Source organism: Perna viridis, chromosome 6 (assembly GCF_037379345.1).
Source record: "Perna viridis isolate PV_CMFRI_1.1 ecotype Kerala chromosome 6, ASM3737934v1, whole genome shotgun sequence".
NCBI lineage: Eukaryota > Metazoa > Mollusca > Bivalvia > Mytilida > Mytilidae > Perna > Perna viridis.
Window position 1 is genome coordinate 16,103,516 of NC_142450.1, and position 25,498 is coordinate 16,129,013.

General features: G+C 32.9%; 1 protein-coding gene across 1 annotated transcript; it reads right to left on the reverse strand.

The window, feature by feature from the left end:
- Window positions 1-8,011: 8,011 nt before the first annotated feature.
- On the reverse strand, window positions 8,012-25,377 carry LOC148613849 (uncharacterized). Its single transcript, XM_088587487.1, has 12 exons — window positions 25,336-25,377; window positions 24,744-24,793; window positions 23,608-23,721; window positions 22,870-22,974; window positions 21,775-22,086; window positions 19,509-19,838; window positions 17,702-18,013; window positions 16,829-17,140; window positions 14,419-14,733; window positions 12,437-12,883; window positions 11,589-11,779; window positions 8,012-9,293 (listed from the first exon to the last, which is right to left on the reverse strand). Exons 3-12 carry the CDS (start codon window positions 23,684-23,686, stop codon window positions 8,061-8,063), a joined length of 3,636 nt encoding a protein of 1,211 aa, XP_088443613.1. The 5' UTR covers window positions 23,687-23,721; window positions 24,744-24,793; window positions 25,336-25,377; the 3' UTR covers window positions 8,012-8,060.
- Window positions 25,378-25,498: the final 121 nt, after the last annotated feature.

The following is a 25,498-nucleotide window of genomic DNA, read 5'->3' on the forward strand; positions in this document are numbered from 1 at the left end:
TAGTATGATCTAAAGGTGAAAAAGTATCTTAACTCTCAGCATCCTTAGCCACAAATATAGATTCAACACTCGGATTATCTGAAACTACAGCAGATGTACACACGGCCTTAACAACATGACAATCAACTGAATGATATATTCGGGACAGAATATCGGCGTCGACGTTAGTTTACCCGCTTCTGTGAGTAATAGTGAAGTCATAGTCGGCTAATGAAGCAACCCACCTTTGTGCAGTCGCGTCTAATTTTGCTTTATCCAACACATAAGTAAGAGGATTATTATCAGTTTTAACTTCAAAACGACTGCCAAACAAATAATCATGGAACTTGTCCGTTACAGCCCATTTTAAAGCCAAAAACTCTCTCTTATGTGCAGGGTAAAGTTTTTCCGCACCGCGTAAACCACGATTCGCGTAAGCTATAACTCGGTCTATGCCGTTTTGCCGCTGATATTAAATAGCCCCCAACGAATCTGAACTCGCATCCGTATGAACTTCGAACGGAAGCTATAATCTGCATAAGCTAGAATAGGAGGAGAGATAAGTTTCTCAATAAGGGTATATCTAGCCTGCTGCTCAATATATGTCCAACGCCAAGGAGTTTTAGCCTTCGGTTTCGTTTTCTTACCAACTGATTTGTTCGTAGGGTGTCCTACAAGGAGATCATTTACAGGTTTTGCTATTTTACCGCAATCCTTAACAAAGTTGCGATAATATGAAGTAAACCCTAAAAACTTCCTTATATCTTTCACATTTTTTATCTCTGGCGAATCTCTAACAACCCTAATCTCGTCATCGGGCAAAATACCGCCCTCAGAGACCACAAATCCCAAGTACTTAATTTCAGTCTTGAAAAAATCGCACTTGCTTCCTTTCAACTTAAGACCATTATCCTTTAACCGACTGAATACGGAATCGAGGCGTTTTAAATGTTCGTCAGAAGTTTTCGAATATATAATTATATCGTCGAGAAATACCCAACATTCTCGTAAATGCATCTCGCCCATGCACTTTTCCATAAGTCTCTGGAAGCAAGCAACGGTGTTCGTTAGACCAAATGGGAGTCGATTGCATTCATAGAACCCGAGCGGACTCACCGAAAAAGCGGTCTTGAATTGATCGGACTCCTTAATTCCGCATTGCCAGTACGCCGATCGGAGGTCAATTTTGGAGAAATACTTAGACCCAGCTAAGAAATCGATCGTTTCGTCGACTCGTGGTGTCGGATAGGCGTCTTTAACCATTCGGGAATTCAACTTCCGGTAATCGATGCAGAAACGAAGTGAATTATCCTTTTTACGAACAAGCACGATATTGCTCGAAAATGGGCTATTCGATTCACGAATCGCACCTGCTTCTAGCACCTCCTTTAAGTGTTCACGGACTTTGTTTGACATAGCCGGAGAAATTCGTCTATATGGCTCTTTGAGGGAAGTTTCGTCACTCAACTTAATCTCATGTTCCACCAACGTAGTGAAACCTAAGTCGGTCGGTTCCGTAGAAAAAATATTGACTTCTACTTACCTATAAGATCGTAAAATTACGTTTTGACATCGTCTGATAGATCCGCGTCTACCTTAAAACCTATAGCATCAAAATACTCTCGAGCGTCTTGTTTAGATATATCAGCGCTGCCGACTGACTCGGTCTCGTTATCTGCGTTGAAAGGATCGGCGTGTCGAAATACTTTACCTTCACTTGCACTACAAAGAATTGATTTGGGCTTAACCTTAATGACCTTTGCTGTCATGTTACAAACTCGTACCGGAATTCAACATTTACCCTCTTTCTTCAACTCAACAACCCGAGGACAAACCATAAGGCTATCAGAAAACTGACTATCGATACCCTCTGGAACAACTGTAATGGCAGAACTGTTGCCGTTACGAACCACACCTGACAGAGTTTGGCTTGACATTGGCATAAGCGTAATAGGCTTTTTGTTCGTTGAATAGACCAGAATCGAGTTTGTATGTGTAAGTGAACGGAACGCCACGTTCCATTCCGGCGGAATGTTTTCATATACCTCGGTATAAGATCTTAACATGTTCAGTACATTTGTACCAATAATAACTGGGACATTCTGGTTATATTCAGTATTTGAAACTACCAACATAAGAACTGGAACAGTCTCGTTGTTCATGAATGGTACTGTCAAGTTAACCTCTATATAAACTGAATAAGGTAATTTGTCACCAGAAGCTATACTTACGGATATGATTTCTTTAACTTTTGATGACACTTTTAATTGCTTTATCATCGTTTCAGAAATCGTCGAAATCATAGATCCACAATCCAAAAGAGCTTTACATAGTTATTTATTGTGACGTCGGACTCATTCCTGTACCAACTTATCATTAAATGGGCCATCATTTCTTTCGCCCGAGTCCCTAACCTGCCCTACGTTTGAGACTCCTCCTACCCGTTTAAATGTCCGTCATTTGAGTCTCCACCGCGGCCCCGGTTATTTCCTCCACCTCGGTTACGATTCCTGTCTCGGCCCTTTCCATTACCTCGATAATAGCCGCGATTCGATTGGTTCGAGGATTTATCAGTTTTCAGACTTTTAAGTTCCGACTCCATTGAATCCATTCTTTTGTCGAATGTGTCTAGTTTTTTTAACACTTCGGTTATTTTCTGGAGTTCAACAGAAACGGAACTCTGTTGTACACTATTACATGTAGCCGCTGTGTCATTCGGACTCGAATTTGTTAGTTCAAGTTCGATTGCTCGGACCTCTCGCCTTAGCATATCAAAACTAGAAACAGAGTCATACTTATGTCGGGTGGCATTTCTCAATAAAGGGTCATGTAAACCAGACCAGAATTTAGATCTTAACATGTCATCCTTAGATTCAGGATTTACATGGCCTCGCTCTATAGCAGACTGTACAAGAGACTCTAGTTTCATACCGTAGTCAGCCACTGTCTGATTAGGCTGCTGTTTCTCAGTATAAAATTTCTGGAGCAATGCTTCGCTCGAATATACATTACCGTATATACCCTCCAACTTATCTATGATTTGCTCAGGACTTACATCCTCTGGCAAAGTCAATAAAAGGTTACGGGCTTGCCCTTTCAATGAATTACTCAGGGACTGAACTATAATAGTTTCATCAAAATTCCCTTCTCTAAGTATACACCTGACCTCATACTTCCATACCTCAAAAGTTGCCTCTCCTTTTTGATCACCAGAAAAAGTTGGGATCCTAGGCCTTTGCCAGTTGCCATGGGAATTATTCCCGTTCTGGTCAATAGGAATCAGGGAGTATTTCCCTATAGGAGTAAGAGGGTGTGGTCTAGGGGGTGCGTGCTCGGACTTAACCTTGGGTGCCGGGGTGCTACACTGAAATTTATCAAACTCCGCCTCAGTAACAACCATATACTCTGTATGATCAATCAAATAACTGATCATTCTCTGTATATCTGTGGTATCTAAACCCAAAAAGTCTAACTTCTGTTTTGTTACAGATTTGTCAAAACCTGTCGCCATTTTAGTGTCTGAATGGCACTTAGTAAAATTTTAGCAAAAATGATAATCAATGAAAATGAATGATATATATGATGCACTTACCGTCCCCTAAGTAGTCAAGTGCATGCAAGTCATATTATTAATGGTGCAAACATGCAAACTGTAGTCTTCAAAATACACCACGCACTACAAAACATGAATAAACATATGAGTAAATTTAAATTAAGCGAAAAACAATATTATATACAATTTATAATATTTCAATTTAAAGTTTTTGTTATTGTCAATATAATAAAAAAAAATAGCTGGAAATTTATAAATGTTCATGAATAAAGTTAACGGACATTGCACATTCTTCCATGAAACATATTAAATTGACCGACTGGTGCACTCGAATGTTTACTGTTTATATATCGGAATGTCGATGCAATATTGGTGTTCTCAACTCGAAATGAAAGTTCAATAACTACGAATGAGTAATCAATAACATCAAATAACAGAATGCGCTTCAAGAAAACGGAACATTTCTTATTCTGTCGTCGTGAAACAAAAACCCACTGTATGTACAAAGCATCATCGTAATACACAACGTTGTGATTTTTGTCGAGCTTCTTTTACGCTATCGCACATATTTGTGCATGTCCATTTAACAAAAATCGTAAATAACGACTCTTTTCAATAATCTGGAGTTGCGTATTATCATGAAACCATAAACAGGTCAAAGATGAGCTGTGGTTATAACGATAATTCATACTACTATGAAATTCCTTGTGAAGTGAACGATGATAACGTCGTCGGCAGACAATGTCGTTGACAAGAGTCTTTGGCATAAGTCATTGACAAGAGTCGTTTGCAAAAGTCGCTGACAAAGACGTTGAGTCAAATTAAGGGATGAATTACCAAAACCAAGGTTTGTAAAAACTTTGTAATATAAAATTACAGTAGCGAGCTTAACATTTCTCGTATTGAACTATTAAATAATTCCGAACATTTATTATATATATAATTGACTAACCTGAAAATATAGGGAACTGTTGCAAAACAGTCCACTCTATTCCACGTATGCCTATACAATGTAATGACTACAGGCAGTTAGTAAACAGGTGGTATTTTCCATGCAAGAGTGCATTCAAATTAAGGTGTGTTTGACTTTTAAATTTGGTCTGTCAGTTAATATGAACTGATGATATAATGAATGAATAATGAGTGAAATTACTTGAATAAAATGTTTATCATATTTTATCAAAATCAATAGTTTTAATTAAATAAAAACAAAAATACGGAAAGTTTAATGGACCTTCCCGTGACAAAAATACGGAAAGCTAAAAAAAAATACGGAAAGCTAAAAAAAATACGGAAAGCTTAATGGACCTTCCCGTGACAATTGTAAATATCTAATGTACATGAATTATAATACATAACTTACACAACACATGTGCAGCCTCCACTTTTAACATGTCCATCAGACATGACCAGTACCAAGGTTGAGTATGGCTTTTCTGACTGCATTGTTTCTGGTATGCAGCTGGACATTATATACATAAAATCTGTGTTAAATAACTGTGTGATTTCTACATTCTGTATATGGTTAGCCAAATGCAGTTTGTAACCATTATAATCTTCCAGAGATGCCAACCTATCTTTACTCCAGCTACTATTCTTCATCAAATAAATCAGAACATCATAAGGCTCTATCATCGGAAGTGTTCTTAAATTGGTGGACCAGTTTTGCACATCGTTTATGTTAGGTAGAACCACTTTTGATCCATTCACCTGAACTGTTCGTCGTGTTATGTCCATATCGTGATAATCGTCTGCTGCTGTTACCACTTCCAAGTCTAATTCCATAGCTGTTTCAGACAAAGCCGGTATAAAACGATAGAGGCTATATATAGAATATGATAAACTTGCATTAAACATATATATGTAATACTAGTCTTCTTAATTTGTTATGCATATTTGGTTAACAATTAATGCATCCCAGTTTACTGATCCTTGTCTTTCAATTATCCACCATCGATGATATATATAGATGATGGCATCTGCATACAAATGATTAGATAATAGTGTAGGTGTGCCACATGCTGCTATTGAAATAGGTCAGAGTAAATTTTTATCAGTGTGGGTCTTATTTTCCACACAAGTGCACTGAGCACACACTATTTAGAAGACGATTTAAAAGGACTGGATCTGTTCAAAAAGATGAAGGTACAATTCTTTGTTATAAGATAGTTAAAAACTGTATGCCAAAGAACTTTGAATTAGTCTGTGTAACATTTTTTATAAACATAACTGATTAATTAGTCATTTTACAAAGTTAGGACAAACACTCAAGTGATTTCTGATTTTGTTTTTATTTTATTTATGAAATGCCCCGAAAATTTGTACTGCTCCAGAAAATTAACGTGTTTCTCGGTTTCCGTTTTTTTATTCAATTGCATGTCTGGAGCTGTTAACCCTGCACGGAGAAAGTTTTTAACTTTTAATTATTTTCTGATGATAGATAAGTTTCTCAGTTAAATTTATTGATATATTTATATTGCTGAAGTTTGTGTAAATAGGTGTATTTTGAGCATCACAAAAACGTCCTAAATATTAATCCGATCACTAGTTTTGCCAATGTTTACATTCAAACTATACATTAATTCCTGATCAAACTTGGTACCTTTCGTGTATTTGTCAAAACGAACAATTTTTTTCTGAATATAGACGTTAGTTGTCAACAGTTTAAAATCATTTTGAAGAGTGTATTTTCCAGCAGTTTCGCATTATATATGTATGTTTAAACCGTTTTCATTGTCATGATAGTCGTGAAAATTGTGATTATGTTTATGAATACTTAAGCTGATATTTTGCATTGAATCTGACCAGAACATTATTGTTGAAACTTTGCAAGTTATTTTTAGAACTTATAACATTACTTCATGTACTACGTGAGTGGAAAGCCAAATTGACAGAAACTTTGAAACATTTACACTACACATATTGTCAAAATTGGATTTATGATATTGAATATGTTCTGTTAGTTTTGAATATTATGATTTTTGGTTATTCGTGTTTGTAAACCGTGTTTTTTATTTCTTAATTGTAGTGTTTTAACCTCTCCGGGGGTTTGGATCAAGCTAATAAAGTTCACAGTTTTGATTATATAATGCTTGTTATTTTGAATTTATTTCTTTATAAAAAAATACACATGATTTCTCTCTTTTTTTTCAGGGAATATGGATTACATAGAAGCTCATACTTAATGATTTAATGTTCTCATTGGACGATTTTTCATTCCCTATTGTCAAAGATCATAGGGTGTTAACATATCACAGTTTACTCGATTTGCTCATAGTTGTATCAATGATTCGAATTCTAACGAAAGAAAGGCCTCGTTGCAAAAGATTTGAATTTATTGAGTTTGGTGAAGTTAATGTAGCTCTTTTTTCAAATAGCAAATAAAAAATATTTCTGTTTCTGACTTGTCCTTCAACAAACGGGGGAGGGTTGGATGTGTACATTTCATTTTTGGTGTATATTTGTGGTAGTAAGTGTTTTAAGTCGACAGTAACTTAGAAAAAACAAGTAATTATTCAATAAGAATGTATGAAAGAGTTGTCAAATCCACGAATTCAAGGATCCACGAAATGATATTGTTCCCCTAAACCACGAATATTGGGACCCACGAATATATGTACTGTCACAGTATTACATAAAATATCGAAGACATGTAGGTAATTGTTCTAATAGAAAATAGTGCCCAATACATACACGTACCTGTCCTTTTGTAAAACAATTTGCAAGTGTATTGGGTTTTATTTTTTTCTGCCAAGTTCTGTGTGCAAATATATGTTAACATCAATGAATGCTATCTTTATCTATATCCGTTGCGAGTTAGTCTATTCGATTTATTGGGTGCTTGCTGAGCTTTTCGTGCGTTGTATAGAATATTAATTTATAATATAGGATGGGAGATACCCGCACGTAATTACCGTTTTAAAGTACAACTGTTTTTAAGAATGAGTTCCGTGTATTGGTTGAAACATTTTCTGCATGCTTTTACGACCTTGTGATATCAAAAACATTGATGACGTAACTTGACTTGAATAATATGGTATTTCATCATTTCAGCAACTCAGCGGGTGTTTCTAGAAACGCAGAGGACGCTTACCCTACCGGTGCACCTGGTCCATGCTCCCAGTTTTTAGTGGAGTCCGGGTTGCTCATTTGCCTTTGTTACTTTGTATGTATGATTTTAGTTACTTCATGTTCTTTGTTGTGTATGTCTGTTTTCTATGTCTGGTCTTTGTCCATGGATTATATTCTTTTGTTTACCGCTATAACCTTGGTTCCCTTGATTATTCTTTTTAATGTAAGTTTTAATGATACAAAATCAAAGAAACCATAGAAAGTAATTACTAAACCTATCACTTGCCTTGCAGTGGGGACAACTGGAATGCATTGAATCCTAGATTTTATGGTATTCCAATCAAAATGTTTTATTTTTACCACTTATAGTACAAAAGGAGACTGAAATATCTTTTAAAAAAGCACAACTTACGAATTGTATTTAATGGCAATGACATACACTTAGTTCTTTAACAGTCTAATTGAAAGCCACCTTTGAAAGTGGAATATTCTTTTCTAATTGATCGAGGCATTTCATCAATAGCATATGCTCTTTGCTAGACCGATTCACTTTGTTTATGATATTTACAATGTATCCAGTTATACTATCGTGTTTTGGAGGCATTAGAGCAGAGACTTTAAGTAAAGTGAAAGTGTCTTTCATTTGTTTTAACTTCGATTCTAGTTCAAAAATTGATTTTTCATAGTCTGCTTCTAATTTCAGAATCGTTGACTTAGTATCAACTATCTGAGTTTGGGCGTCGTTAAATGCTTCCACCATTTCTTTGTTTGGGACTTGTCTGATTTCCCTAATCTCTACATATCTATATGGTCCTCGTTTATGGATTGCTTTATTGCACTCACAAATAGTACATTTACCGTCTTTGAAAATTTCACATTGACCAATACACCAATCAAACTGAACCCAGCAGTTAGCATGGCAAGTTCTTTCATGTTCCGGACAATTGATTGAATTTTTGCCGGTATACTTTTGTTCATATCGAACGACTTCTGTATCAATAATATAATTCTTGTTTTCATGCATTGATTTTTCATGATTTTGTATTTTTTCCTTTAGATCGGAAATACGAACTGCTTCACGAGCTTTTCGGTTGATATCATCCTCTAATCCACTTATCTGTAATTCAAGTCGTGACCGATTTCTCATCACCTCAAAACTCGATTTTACAGTAGTACGCGGAATTGTTGAAAGTACCTCAAAGACCTTTGAAAAACTTTCCGTTCTTGTTTCCCAAACTGAAAACTCTTTCTCGGGTTTTTCGGTTGTCGAAAATGCCGAAAAGATATTTGAGTTATTGAAACGAAAGTAAGGTTTATCACTATTGTACCTCATCCCTGCAGCTGTAAGAACATTCATGCACCCATCGATGCTGCCACCATCATCAAAGGTAAAGAGAATGAAAATGTTTTGATCAATGTCTTTGTCAAATAATTCACATATGTTTGTAAACACGTTTTTTTGTCCTGTCGTTAAACGGTGAACGGACATAGGCAAAACAATAAAGATGGCATCTAGGTGTTCAAGATAATTTTCAAATAAATTTGAAATCTGAGTTTTGATATTGTCGTCAAAGCTGTCTCTAGTATCATTGAATCCTGGAGTGTCTATTATATTAACCTTGCAGTTAACTCTTAAACCTTCCAGCTTAGGAATTCTATAGACGTTAATAGTTGAAGTCTGTGACCAAGTCTGAAAAATAATTAAAAAAATCCTTAATAATACTTCTATTACTGCATCGGAAATTACTGGGGTTTTCACTGTCGTACACGATGGTTTTCGTTCTATGTGTATTTCATTGAAAAAAAAAAATTTAAAAACCCTTTTTAATTTAAAGTTAATGAAAGCGATTTATAATGATCAGTTCTATATTTTGAACCATACTGAATAGTATCCGATGTGAGACATGTGTTAAATGTAAGATGAGACAGTCCACTATAAATTGTACTTTTCCATATATGAGCAGAATTTCAATTTCATTTTAATTACAAAACCTTTCCTTCATTGGCTACAATAGGACATGAATATTACAGAGGAATAGAGAAATGTTATGAGTGTTTTTTTTCTTTTAATTGTAATATGAAATCCTCGGTTTCTTTTGATGACTCACTATTTAAATGTATTGTATCATACAAAAACTTGTTTGAACTACGGTACTTGAAGGAGTAATCAAGGGATTCAAGATTATTCTAGAATAATTCAAAGAATGAAACCCAGGGATGAGAAAAGACATGGAAAACAGACAAATACAACAGAGAACATAAAGCAACCAAAATAATACATACAAGATTAAATGAGTAAGTCAAACTTCACTAACAACTGGGGCATGGACCAGGTATACCGGTAGTGTAAATGTCCTCCGATTTTCTAGAATCACTCGGCGAGTTACAAATAAGGAAATCAAGTCCGGGGTAGATGAAAGAGAAATGGAAAACTATGAGACGTTGAACAAATCAGTTTTCGTGTTGCAGATGAATACTCCGTAACGATCCACGAGTTCATGACTTCTGTAGTGATGACTTCAATCTTGTAGCAACATAACCCTGTTCCAAAAGCCTAATTGTAAGATGTCTTGCGCGATAGAACAAATCTACGAAGTTTCGGCAAGCTCCTTCATAACATATGTGTTTTTATATCAAAACTCCGTACGCAGTTGATGAAGTAATGTTGCCACAGATAAAATGAAAGTTGACAATTCTGAATGAAAAGTAGTCACTTTTGTCTTATAGTTCGGTCAATAGTTTTCCTTTACCATCGACCTCTAAGTGTATGTAAAAAAAAACAAAAACGGGTGTTACAGAAGAAAATCTGGAATTCTCAAAATTACTCGTTTTACGATTTCATAATAACTGTAACCTTAAGGAATATTTAAGCACCTGAGTAGGTCATAAATGTTGGATACATCATTATCGGTTTTTCTGAGTCGATATACTGTGACAAGATGCTACGACTGAACTAGTCTAGGGGTAGGTTAAATAGTTTTTACTTTTGTTGAAACTGTTTGGCCGACAATAAGTTACATATATTCGTGAGTTTATCAAGTAGAACAAAATTTCTATCGATAAGAAAGTCAAAACGTTTTGGTTAAGCAATAATTTGAGGAGTCGGAATTACGTGACTTTTCATGGTAAAAATTAAATATTTTTGTTTCGTTTGATAAAATTACTACAAATCATCAAAAGACCTTCGGGAATACTAGTTATGATAGTACGAAACAGAAAATACAAAATAAGCTAGTTTTTTACAGACGCATAATAGCAAAAGTACAAAATGATTTTTCGACAAAAGACTTCTTCATGTCATTTTAATAATTTGGTTGATGAGTGGCAGGCGTTAACTGATGTTGTCTAAACCCACAAAAGCCAAAATTAAACGAACAATTAAGCTTCTACAGAACAACAAATAATATTAAATGAGAAACATAAACAAAACCATAAATCCAGCCGTGAAAGACCCTAACATAAATAAAGTTAATATATTCTTTAAAGCCATAAAAACGAAAAAAACTTAAAAACAAATGATAATGAACATATAAAACACAGCGACAACCACTTGACTACATGTTCCTGACTTGAACAGACACATAAAGCATATGGCAGGATAAAATATGTTTGTGAGCTTTGCACTATATACAATATAAATATTAAAGATCAAAAGGCAGTACGTTTTACCAATATCGAAAGAGTACAAACCTTTTTTGTAAGCTGATTCTAAATCCAATTAAACAGTTACGAACAACAAGTTTTCTCAGTTTTTTTTTAAATCCAAGAACAATTCATTTGTATCATTAAAAGATCTACTTGAACTGGTTCTAGTCGCGGATCTTCTGCTAGAACCTGAACTAAATCATTTCAATGAAATGATGCTCTGATAGATCCGTCAGAAAAACCACCCAAAAATTGTGGTTTTGCACTATTGAAACAGTCCAAGAACAATTTTTGTTTTGTTTTATTTTTTTTTCTACATTTCAAATTCGGTTGTTATTACCTTGTTTGTTGCTCTGTATTTTTCTTCTTCTGTCTGGTTAATAAGGGCAAAACGATGATCTTCGCTATAGGCCACTTCGGTGATGTAGTTTATCAGAGCATCAATGAAAGTACTTTTTCCGGTTCCAGTGGCTCCTAACAGCATAATAGTCTTTTCTTCATTACTATTCCATTGTTGTTCATAACAGGAAACTGTAACATGATGATACATCGTATACTAACATAACAATTCAACAACATTTTCTTCTTGACTTTATAACCAAAAAATTAACAATAGTCTATAAATTGTAAAATATATTGAGACAGGCAAACATAACAAATATATTTTTGCCAAAGCTAAACATAGTAAACGGTTTGATATTTATTAAGAACCTTGTTCATTTTATCATCATGAAGCACATCTCCGAATCTCCTATTTGATTTCATGCATTATATTTCGCCCTTATGTTTTATTTACGACATTCAAAGATGAACTTGCTATTTATTTAGCAAGACATCTTTAAAACTTTCATGGCCATTTATTACATTTCAGTATTAATTTCGATAAAGACCATATGGATGAGTATTTCAATTAAACAAATTATCTATGACTTTGTAAAAGACACAAAATTTAACATAAAATTACCACTCTTGTTTTGGAAAACAGGCAAATAATAAAGTAAACCAAATGCATTAGTTTCAGCTATCTTTTTACTTTTTCTTATTTACATGGTACAAAATCGTAAGGGTAAAAAGCAATCGTTAATTGTACTAGAAGGTGCACTCTGCCATTGTTTTTCTTTTGTAAATAATGAATCTTTAAGTATATAAAAGTATTAAATATATGTCATAAAATGCAATTGAACTCACCCATATCACAAATTCGTACATCAAAGCTATCTCCCTCATGGCCTTTTAAAACATTTGTATTCACAGGTTCTAGATGAAAAATAGTCGGGTTTCTAGTGTTATCAATGAACGACATTTTGCTTTTCTTTAACATTGTTGACTTTGATTCAGTAGTTGTTGCCTCATCACTAAACAAAGGAAAATTCTCTCCGCCTTCATCAACCCAAAATACTTTCAATTCGTATTTTGTGCATGGTTTCAAATTTGATATTTTGATTATACTGCAAGGTGACTCCTGGCATTTGAACCTTTCTCCACCTTTTGAAATACGATATTTTATTTGAAACAAACGGACACCACGATTTCCTGAAGCACCCCATGCATGTGCATCCCATGAAACGGTCAATGTCGTCGATGTCGGTATGGTTACGTATTTCCCCAGTTGTGATTTTGCACCGTCACTAGTTTCTACAATGAAATGATATATAACATACCAATGTACATGTCTGTATCTGATCTCATGATGAATACTTATTTCATGTAAATGTACACATTGGATAAAATCAAGAAGACATATATCAAAATGTGTAATATTTTCAACCGTTTCACACTCTCAACACCTGTGTGGAGTAAACTCCTTAGCCATGTTTTATAACAAAAATGAAATATTTACCTTTCATCAATTTTCGGTATTAAAAAGTAATAAAATTCATAATTGATTATTGTAAAATATAAACGTGAAGAAAAAAAATCATATTTATACAATGTATATAATATTTTGTTGAAGTAAACTTTAAGCTTGCAAATGCACTAAGGTAAATTCTAAATTGATAAACGTCTTGAAACTGGTTTTAAATTCCATCAGCTGATTCAAACCTTTGGAAATAATAGTTGTTGATGAAAGTGTTGTAATAAAATCACTGAACAAAAAGGTAGAATTGCCCTCATTATCGATGAGGAATACTTTGACTTCATATTCGGTTTCTTCCTTCAAACCATTTAATTCTGCTTCTGTAGTGTCAACTTCTTTTGTATGAAAACGTTTTTCCTTTGATGAGCGATACTTCACTTCGTATGACTGTAGGTCATTTATTGCCTGTAATGTCTGCCATTTCACCAAGATTGTTGCTGATGTGGGACGCAAGAAATAATCTTTTTTCTGCATTTGATTGCACTCGATTATCGAACCGGCAATATAATATCATCCTAAATTCACATTTCTAGTATACTTATTACTCTTGTCTTGTGATCCTATTGGACATATGGTTAGCCCTGATTGGCAATACTTATAACATTTTATTAAAATAGGATCAGTAGTTTTGATCTGTCTTTGACTGTGCCGTTTACATTTATTTGCAGTTCACAATTGAATTTACTAACGTACTTCATATCAAATACACCGATTGACGTTGTTTCGAATCAAAACGAGACAATGATTTTTTTTTTAATTTGTTTTACAATTTGGTGATATTTTATATGAAAACTTGATTCCAAGTAAATAAGTATTGTCAAAATGAAATAATGGAATTGGTTTTTTTTAAATCAACTAGAAATTGAACATAATTGCACATATAACATGACAAAGAATTATGGTATTAACAAAAACAAGACATTCGATACGTTAAAGAAACAGTAAAAACTATGGCATTTTGATCGCACGAGAGCTTTTTTCCAGGCAAAATTTTTAAAAAAATAACACACGGAATTTTTCTTAACATCACATATAAACTTATTATTTATATTACAAATATTGTGATTTAAAACAAAACAAATTTCTTTTATATTATCCTTTTTTTTAAAACGTATGATGGTGATCATATAACTCTATGGAATGCAACCGACACAGTAAATGTTACTACATTTTTCTAATTCAAAGCATAAAACATGAAAACAGAATAAACCTATTCGTGTTAGATAGACAGATTGTAGAGTGTTTCACTTTAAAAACAATCGAACTTATCACCAATATTGTCGACAATCTATCTTGAACACACAATACGAACCTGCTTTGGAAGCATCTACATTTGCTACCGTCGTAGTTGCAAAATCGTGAAACATTAAAAGACTGTTACCATCTTCATCGGTCCAAAACACTTTAACTTCATATTCAGTTTTTTCCTTTAAATCAATTATTTCAGCTTCTTCAGAATAAACTTCTATTGTGTGAAAACGTTTTTCTTTTACTGAACGGTACTTCACTTGATATGATTGCAGATCTTTTGCTGTCTGTAGTTTATGCCATTTTAAGGAGACTGTTCTCGATGTGGGACACAAGGTGTAATTCCTCTTACGTATTTGTTCACACTCGCTTTTGTGGTCTGCAGTATAATATTATTAATATGAAAACATGGACGAGTTAAGGTTTATTATGTATAGTTGTAACAGACGAAATTTCCGAAAGGGCAAAGTGAGTTGTTTTCTGGAAGATTATAATTTTACATTGTAGTAAAGGCATTTCAAGCGTCAGGTGACCTTATAGGGCATGACACTGACCCTGGTTTATTGTACTTGAATAATTTGATCAAAAAGACCCAGTATGTTTTATCTATTTGTAGCTAAGCAAATTTGATTTTATATCCAATACAGACATACAAGTCGTATTTTGTCATTCAAAATTGAATTCACTTCACTGATAATTTATAGTTGTTGCTCGGTGTATGAATGAAAATAGATTGACCGTATTCAAAGTCGAATTTTGAAAAAAAAACATACTAGAATTCGTCATAAATTCTTTTGCAATAAGAGGATTTTCTCATATACGAAATGTTGACCATTACGACCATGATATAAAAAAAAAATAAAAAATGATATAATGGTATCCTTCTAACATTAATCAGAGTTCATAAATGACACATACAATTGCAAAGATAGTGGTCTGACATTTAACAAAACAAGACATTCGAAACATACAATAACTATAAAATGTAATAGTTTTTTTACACCAGAGTATCTTATTAAGAAAGATATTTTCTCTTAAAACACAGGGTTAACACAATTCCATTACACTTATTCTAAATATTATCTACTATTAAATGAGAGATGTGGTATGCTTGCCATTATGAAAACAACCCACAAAAGCCAAGCAACGAACAATTAAACCTCTACATGTCACCACACGCTTTTCGATGATGGGCAAAACCCATAACATGAGGCACGCTATGAAAGGCTTCAAAACCATTAAAAAAGGACAAAAATCGACCTTTTCTATAGATAAAAATGTTAAAGGAATAAAACAACAATGACAACCACTGGACCACAGTTTACTGGAGAAAGACAGGCACAAGCAATATTTTGCGTGGTTAAACATGTTTGTTAACGTTCAACTACTTCTTTACCTGATACAGTGGAGAATAAAATACACCAATAAAAAGAACTATAAAAATCTATCGATATTGGATTTAACCATTGAGAGCGATGCACAATACGAACACATTAACACATAGTACAAAAGACAAGCTGCATCTACCTCAAAAGAGTATGTGCTGTTTTTGTAAGCCGGTCCAAAATCCGAAAGCAACTGATTAACACTCCTTATTTACTCAAACAACAAATGTCAATAACAACATTTCCAAAAGGGTTAAGTGAAGATATATCATAAAATGTCTAAGTAAAACAAGGTCTTCATGAAAATTCCTCAATAAACAGCAATAGAAATTAGGTCTGTAACTGTAACTTTACGGTTTTGGTTTTCTTCTACAATCATTTCTATCAAAACTTGGTTAAGTTAAGGAAGTTAAGGTGTTCGTAATACATGTAGTTCATAGAAAAACTACCATTTCTAAAAAGTTGTTGATGTTCTGCTGTCTATAATCATAAAAATGTCCGAGGAGCAAACCAATTCCTATTCGTGCTAGCAGTCAGACAGGTTGCAACACGTACGTATGACAGAACTTATGATAAAAGTATGTGGTTTTGGTTATAGCATATTATACACATTATACAATTCTGTTTTTTTACTTACGCAGTTGCAAAACTTGTCAAAATGTTCTTGGAAGATATTAAGATGTTGTATATCTATATACATGTAACATTTTATGTACACATGTTAATTAATATTTTTAAAATTGTTTTGGCCTAATCTGTTTGATCTATATCGCTATTCAAAGAAATTTTAAATGTAAATATTATAATAATTTGTTCTAGAATTTTTTGAATAGCACGTGTTGACTATCCGAACCGTTTATTAAAAATTGGTTTCCAAATTACTTTATTGGCATTTTTAGAGTATGTATGAATTTATATATAAATATATGGCAAATGACAAGACAATAAATCTATGGTAATTTGAAGACTTATCAATTAATGCAGTTTTGAAATAACTTCATGTCAGTACTTTCATTCTTTACTTCTAAACTCATGAATACATTTTTATCTTTCAAATAAGTATTTGAATTTGCTGTGGACTCTACTTACTTGTACAATATCCCGTGTCTGGTGTCATTGTAGTTGCAAACTCCTGGAATATGAAGTTACTGTTACCATCTTCATCAACCCAGAACACTTTAACTTCATATTTGGTTTCTTCCTTTAAATCCTCTATTTCTGCTTCTTCAGTGTCAACTTCTATTGTGAGAAAACGTTTTTCCTTTGCTGGACGGTATTTAACCTGGTATGATTGTAGATCATTTGCTGTCTCTACTTTCTGCCATTTTACCAAGAGTGTACTCGATGTGGTACACAATGAATGATTCCTGCTCATCATTTGATCATATTCAGTTGTTAAATCTATAGAACATTAAAACATTGTTAATATGTTAACGTGAATGGAGTTGAGGTTTGTCTTGAAATATTATCATAAAAGAAATAGCCAACAAGGCAAAGAGAGTTTTGTTCCTAAAGGATTCGAATTTTATTTATTATATGCCCCCCAACATGCTTCTTAGCTTTTTATCGAAAATATCTTTCAATAACATAGTTCTGTTTTTCTAAGTTACCTCCTTCTATAGATAAATTATATCATTTTCTTGCTTATGTGTGCCTTATTTAAGAGCCACCGTCACGTGCCTTATGTGCATTATATACACATTTCTGCCGAACCACAGATTTATCAATAAACAACCGTTATATTCTCAAGTATTATCAATGCTATCCAAATGGTTACCCATGTTTAGCTAATATTTAAGTATGCCAAACAAAAACAATATTCACAGTAAGACTAATTCAAACAGCATCTGTGCATACGTTTGTCAGTGCTTGTTAATTAATTTGTTATTTTACGCTAATGCAACTAGGTCAATACGTCCGTAAAAATGATATCATGAGCCAGTCTAGAATAATTGTACCTACTTGCGCTCAATCCGGTGTATAGTGTCGTTGTTGTTGCAGAGTCTTGAAACATGAAGTGACCGTTACCATCTTCATCAACCCAGAACACTTTAACTTCATATTTGGTTTCTTCATTTAAATCCTTAATTTCAGCTTCTTCAGTGTCAACTTCTATTGTGAGGAAACGTTTCTCCGTTGCTGGACGGTATTTAACCTGGTATGATTGTACGTCTTTTGCTGCCTCTACTTTTTGCCATTTTACAACAACTGTCCTTGATGTGGGACACAAGGAGTATTTCATCTTAAGCGTTTTGTCACTCTCTGTTTTTGATTCTGTAGTATAATACCTTGTATATTATAATACATGAACATGTAAACAATGCTGATCTTGAGCAGTAATCGTAAAGAAGGTTATTGTCGGTCATGTGCAAATTTAGTTATATCATTTTATTTCACAGTTAATTATATTATTTGTCATTATTGTAAAACGATATCTGCTGGTTGACAGCACTTGCAATACTTCTTCAAAAACGGTCAAGCAGAAATTAATAAATTGTGTCAATGCACTTAAGATTAATTTGCTATAAAGAATTGTTAGTTGTATTTTGTCGTTCGCGAACCAGTTCCATATATTGATAACCGTTGTTGGTTACACTGATCAACAAAGTAACTACAATTTACCCTTACCATGTATACGTTTGAGGAGATTGACCATACGAAAGTTAAACCGTACAAACCACGCAACCAATCTTAATTAATTTATTTAGTAAAATCGAAAATCATAAAAAATGAAAGATACATCGATTGTAATTTTGAATTAACAAACTATTACATAGGAATTGCACCTACAAGAATTCAAAACTTGTATTAACATGTCACCTTTTGACTAGATTAACATCATACCTTTTGATTCCTTAAGGTCAATTTTTAACGTAATATGATGATAAGGGGTCTTACTTTTTTACAACTCTACCAAAACTGTTGAATTAATTAAACTCAATGATTGGCTATACATCTATATTATTATATTTTTTTTTATATACAGAAAATACAAGTTTTATATCAAATCTACCTGTTATTCATTTTGGTTGACGTGTTAGGAATACAACACAAATGAATGAATAGAAAATAAAATGGAAAAAAAAATAATAAAATAACTTAATAAAAGACCTGATGTAAAACTAATTTTGCAATATACACAAATGACAAAACCGAAATTGAACAAAACATACTTTTGTTATCTTTTCTAATGAACAGTATCTCACCGGAAAAGTGAGTATTTAGATAAAGAGATGAGAAACAGTCAAACTCGGAATCAATGCAATACTAAAAATTATGTCGCTGTCACAGCAAAATTTGAACCATTTCCTGCACTGACTTATATGGGAACATAGAATATGAAATCTACCAATAAGAATCAATGGATAAACGATAGAACTATCGAAAAAAAAAAGATAGCTAAGAATAAGCTAAGGAATGATATAGAATCGAAGGACTGAACATACCAGAAGAGATAGACTAATAACATGAAAAAACTCACTTTCAAATCAGCTAACGCACAAAACACTTTGCATAACAATTGATAAATAAAATAATGAATATCATGATTTTTTTTTCTTATGAATAAGTCAAAGTCAATAAGTCAAATATGTATGATGGTAGGGTTCCTAATCTTGTGAAATATAAATAATCTTCATAAATAGGTTCATTGAAACAATTGACCCATACTAACATTATACGTATAATATTTGTTATATAGATATATCACGATGCGTTTAATGTGTAGAAAAGGTTCGAAAACATTATAGAAATCAATTGAAATTCTTACGTTGATCGCATGTGCTTTCTTCTTTTAGTGTTGTTACAAACTCCTGAAACATGAAGTGGTTTTCGCCTTGTTCATCAATCCAGAATACCTTAATTATATATTCTGTTTTTGGCTGCAGATCACTTAGTCTGACTTCCTTGATTTCGATTTCTAAACTTTTAAATTGCTTATCGTTTTTAGAACGGTATTTGACTTCATAGGACTGGATATCCTCATCTGCCACAGCAGTCTCCCATTTCACTATAACAGCTGATGATGTAGGACTAACGATATGAACAAACTGTTTCGTTGGTATTTGCTTTTGAAGAGTAGTGCCTGTTACCAACACATCTGAATATAAATTTACGCGCGACAATAAGAAAGTTAAATAACCTGTAGAATGAGATCATTACTTTTTTAATATTAGCTACATATAAACAAAGATCTTACAATTGTCTATGCTTTGATTAAAACAAAGAGACCAAACAGAAACATTTTTTTTTCTCAAAAAAACATAATACAAGAAGTAGCCAAATTGCCAAAGTTTCAAACAAAAGTAGCCTGGACAAAGCAAAAGCGAAAATCAAAATAAAACTAACTAGGATTCTAAAAGATGAGGATCTGCAGTTATTACACAGCCCTTGAAAGTAATGATTGATAGTATTTGTACAGACAACACTCTGAAAAAGTAACACATCAAGAAGTATTAGGCTGATTACATCATAAAAGAGAGAAATCTATTTTTTCATAATTAAAGATGGTTAAAGAATGATTGAGCATTATAAAAACCAAACGCATGAATCGGATTGGGTACACCTGTAAAGAGGTTGGGGGCATTGTATCTGACAATTGTGTTGAATAAAATAAAAAAAAATTGCAAGAGCAGCCTGTAACCTTGAAGTTGCCCAAAGACGGTCTTATTCAAACAAAAGGACTAGAAATAACAAAGGCTGAATGTGTATGTAAAACTTTAAGTGTAGGAAACTATTTAAATGTGTTGAAGGAAAATAGAGCTGTATGATCCAGGCAACAAACCGCATCTTTCAGATTTTGGATATTGATTCGAAGGGAGTTTTATCAGTACATAAAGTACATAAATTTACACCTGTTGTTGCTTCTGCACGGTGACTTCTAGCAGATCTTTTATCGTTTTTGTTTATGAAAGTGAAGCTGATAATTCTAAATGATAAATTATGATAGTCATATTATTATCATAGTGTTTTCAAATGCTTATCATATTATTCTTATTGGTAAATATTGGCTAGACAACATATAGTTATAATAAATCTTTGTCAAAATCATCTGGTAGCCACGTGATAATAAAAAATCGATAACCATACGTAGACTAAAAGGTATGTTAATCATATTACATTCAATTCATATACTAATTCGCATGCGAGGCACGCTTCGGGGTTTACGTTTATTTGAAGTAGGTGAAATAGCCGGAAAAACTCTTTCTAATCAAAGTCCTCACTCTTTCTTTCGAAAAACTGTTATTTACCTAATTAATGATACTCTCACATCTGGAAACTGATATAAAGAACCCAAGAATAATGAATTACTTATAGAACAGCACGATAAAGTGTCAACACAACAGCAAATACGTGTAGCTGATTAAATAAAAATATATGATGAAATAGGTGATGCACAGGAACCAATATCTGACCATCGAAACTTCCGTAGAGGACAAATTGACTAGACTAACTAAGTAAGGATAGATGAGTGAAAGGAAAGAGACATAATTGGAATAATAGTGTCAGAGTAGAGAGTTACACTAGGAAAAACCAAAATCATTCACAGTTGGTTATAAACTTCAACAGAAACTATCAGTGGTAAGGTAAAAATCGATTAAAAGCAATCTGAAAAGGGGATAATATTATCAACAGTTCAAATGTCAAGTATTATTCAACCTGTGCAAAGTCGCATTCATGGATTTAGGTATGAAAACTGATGATGATGATGATGATGATGATCAGGTGAATGAAATAAATATGAGTTGTATTTACAAAAAAGTCAAAAGGCCAAAGAAAGCAGGCCGTAATTTTCATATTGAGTACAGTGATATAACGAATCATTTTCATACTTTGTTCATCCTATATGTATTGAACTCCTCGATCGGCTTATTGATAAATATATTTTATTGTGTTTACATTCATGACAGCAACTAAATTTGAATTTTTTTCTTCCTGAAATGGCCATTTGAAATATTAGGATATGTATTTATATATATATAAATGTGCATAAGAGGCATTGAAAATTGATATTTATCTGCATTGAGTTATAATACCTTGCCCGAAATTTGTTTTTGAAACAGGTGTATTTGTGAAATCTTGAAACATGAAGTGATTATTTCCATCCACATCAACCCGGAATACTTTGACCTCATATTTAGTGCCTTCATTTAAACCCGTTATGACAACGTCTTCAGTATCAGCTTCTTTTGTTTTAAACCTTTTTTCCGTAAAAGGCCGGTACTTGACCTGATACGATTTTATTTCTGTTTCCGTGTCTAAAGGCTGCCACTTAACTTTCAAAGCCGTTGACGATGGACAAGTTAGGGTAACTGTGCCATGTATCTTTTTAACAGCGGATGTAGAAGCTAAATTCAAAAACAAATGTGTATATAACAACTGTTGTATTATTATTCCCATAGACTATTTCAAAATTTTAACTGACACACAAATATGAACAGATATATAGACTTGTTCGTACAGAGTCGAATGCGAGAGCAAACATTTGTTTTTTTTTTCTTAGTTCAATTTTTATTAGTAACTGCTGCAGAGTGGGCACACTGCCCCAACATTAGACTAAGTTTCCGAATAGAAAGCAGTTATTATTTCTTTCATCCAATTATCTTTTCATCATTTGTTTCTTTGTTTTTCTTTTTGTTACTTTTTCTTATACATCATTCAGGCATTAATATGCAGAAACAATGAACCGTAATGGCAGAGAGATTGTTGAACACCCTATAAGACCTGGTTTAAACCACCATTTTCAACGAGTACATGTACCAAGTCAGGCTGCTGTGGTTGTTTCCAGCTTTTGTTGTTGTTGTTGTTTTTGTCTTTGTTTTTTGTTTTTGTTTTGTTTTTGTTTTTTGTTTTGTTTTGTTTTGTTTTTTTTTTATCATTGTTTTTTTCTTTTTTTTCTTTTTTTTCCTTTTATTTTGTTTTTGTTTTTATGTTCATTTATTCTTTAATTTATTTACGTATTTATTTAATTTTTTTTGCCTTTATACATTACATGTATAATGTCGTTTATTAAATTGACCTTCCATTCGGTCATTCCTTTGACTATTGCCTAGAGTTAAACAGTTTGGTATTTTTTTTCTTTTAAAAATACCCCTTATAACACATGTGTGAGAAAATACAAAAAGCAATACCTTCTGACTGTGCTTGCATCGTGTCAATTCGTTTTTGTAACGCCTTCCTCAATGGAAAAAAGATATCTTGGCCATTTTTGTCTTTGTTTGGAAGCGCAGAAGGTTCTGAAAGAAAACGAAATATTTTTAACTTTTTTAATCAGAAAAAAAACAATTTATGTATTTGAGATATCGCATTCTGAATGTGTACGGAATTTAACCAAAACGATTTATGAATTAGTTCATCATTTACAGTCCCTATCGTTTAGAGAAAAAAATTTGCAATCAAAACCTTAAAATTCAAAAGCCGTTTTTATCAAAATTAATAAAAAAAATGAATTGTTTTACAATAAACACCGATCAATAAACAAAATGTCATGTTCTATAAGGCATGTGGTAACTAAAAAATGTGGACATTGTAACTCACGAAGTGCATTTCATGCATTTCCGAATAAATGTATATATTTTTGTGGGAAACTACTTGTTGACAATTATTTTTGGATTAAAATATTACTTTGTATCTGATTCATATGCTGCTGATGAAAGGTTACTATTTGAAACACTTTGCAAAACTAAAGTGATTTGTAGTTTTGTATTTATATATATATTAAACAAAAGTAACATAATGTATGCCACATCAGGGATTTCCGATAATTATATTTCTATAAAGGTTTGTCTTAGATTTCCCTTAAATGCATTTAGGTAAAACCATGTTTTTAATTGTTTTTTTTTTTTTTTATATTTTTTTATTTTACGTACCTGTCTTTTCATGTCCACAACCATTGCAATTAGCTGCTGTGTTGTTATTGAGAAAAAAGCATTTTGTACAAACCCACATTTTAAGTTTACTGCTTCATTTGTTTCTGTATCAAACTATGAAGAAAAACGTAGCCAAATGTACATTTAAATTTTATATTGTATTTGGGATAGTATTTGCAGTGTGCACTTTAAATTAAAGATAAAATATGAAAATATGCTAAACATTTGTCTAAGTGTTCCATGGTACATCAATGAATGATAGTTGCATTGGTAAGTATTTTTACCAGTTTAAATATGACGTAAAACTCGGTGAAAGAGTAATCAAGGAAGCCAAGGTTATAGCGGTAATCAAAAGGATGCAATCCAGGGACAAAGACCAGACATGGATAAAAGACATACACAACAAAGAACATAAAGTAACTAAAATCATACATACAAAGTAACAAAAGTAAATGTGCAATTCGGACTCCACTAAAAACTGGGAGCATGGACCAGGTGCACCGGTAGTGTAAGCGTCCTCTGCTTTTCTAGAAACACCCGCCGAGTTGCTCATACAAATTCAAGTCCAGGGTAGACAAAACGAAGAAAGGAAAACTATGACCCAGTTTTCATGGTGCAGATGGATACACCATAACGATCCACGAGTTCATGATGATGACCATAAAACTTCTTAAAATGCTTGAGTGGTAAAAGTGTCGGCCGAAAATACCACAGCAGTATCATTTGAACAACTCAAAAAATTCAAAAGCAAAAAAACTAACCCCCCCCCCCCAAAAAAAAAAACCAAAACAAAAAAACACGTGGCTTAAATATGAACAAAAGAAACAAATTGCATACTCTAAAAGCCCATCGAACAAAACAAAAAAAAACATCTGCGCTCCAGAGTAAGCATGCTTCGCCAGCGACACCCGTCATACATGCATTGCAATTAAGTATAATCCTGTGTTAGTCTAGTTTAGTCTAATTTTTGTTTACACCATGGCAACAGCTTTCATATTAACGAAGTATTTTGATATAAATATAATTAATTATGTACATATTGTGGGAAATTATCCGACATAGACTAATTCTGTTCAAAAACAATAAAACATAAAGCATTATAAAAAAAAATTGTTGTTAATTCATGTTTTACTTACATTTTGTCAAAAGTCTTTTGTTTGTCCTTTCCTACAAATATGGTTATCCTCTGTAATGACCAAAATTAAAATCGTTAAGATGCTTAGCCAGGAAAAGTAAGTAACAAGGATATCTCAAAGAAATAAAACAATTGAACACAACCATAATAAAACCTTATAATGTACGAATTGTTCAACTCGGTCTCCCCAAAAGTTAAAAGTGCCTACCTAGATTGTACCTTAGAGAATAAAAACTTTTCTTTTCTAAAACAAAACTGAAATAGAAGGGTGCCACTTGAGTAGAAGACGTAAGACGGAAAATTCATGATAAAAATACTTTCAAAAATGCATAAAGTGAAGACGACAAACAACTAGTAAAACAGCAAAATAAAAAATACACACAGAGACTGGATACATGAAATCAGGGAGAGAACATACAAAAAACCTACGACACATTCAGTTCATTGTTCATTCTTGAAATATGAACGGCTTTTCCGTAGGTTATGATTGCGAAATTATTGATTAGCAAAGCGAAAAAAAATTACTTTCTGTTCATTAAAATGTATTTGTTTGTATATGATTGTACTTAATAAAAACGAATAAAGCAGCTTACCTGTGAAACATGTTTTCCAGAAAATAATTTGTTTCACGTATCGTCGTGTTAAGTAAAATATAAATATATATACATGCAAAGAGAGGGGCTGTTCCAAATAAAATGTCAAGTGATAAAATCTACAGTCAAGCTCCTCCCATATTACACTTAATAATACAAGAAT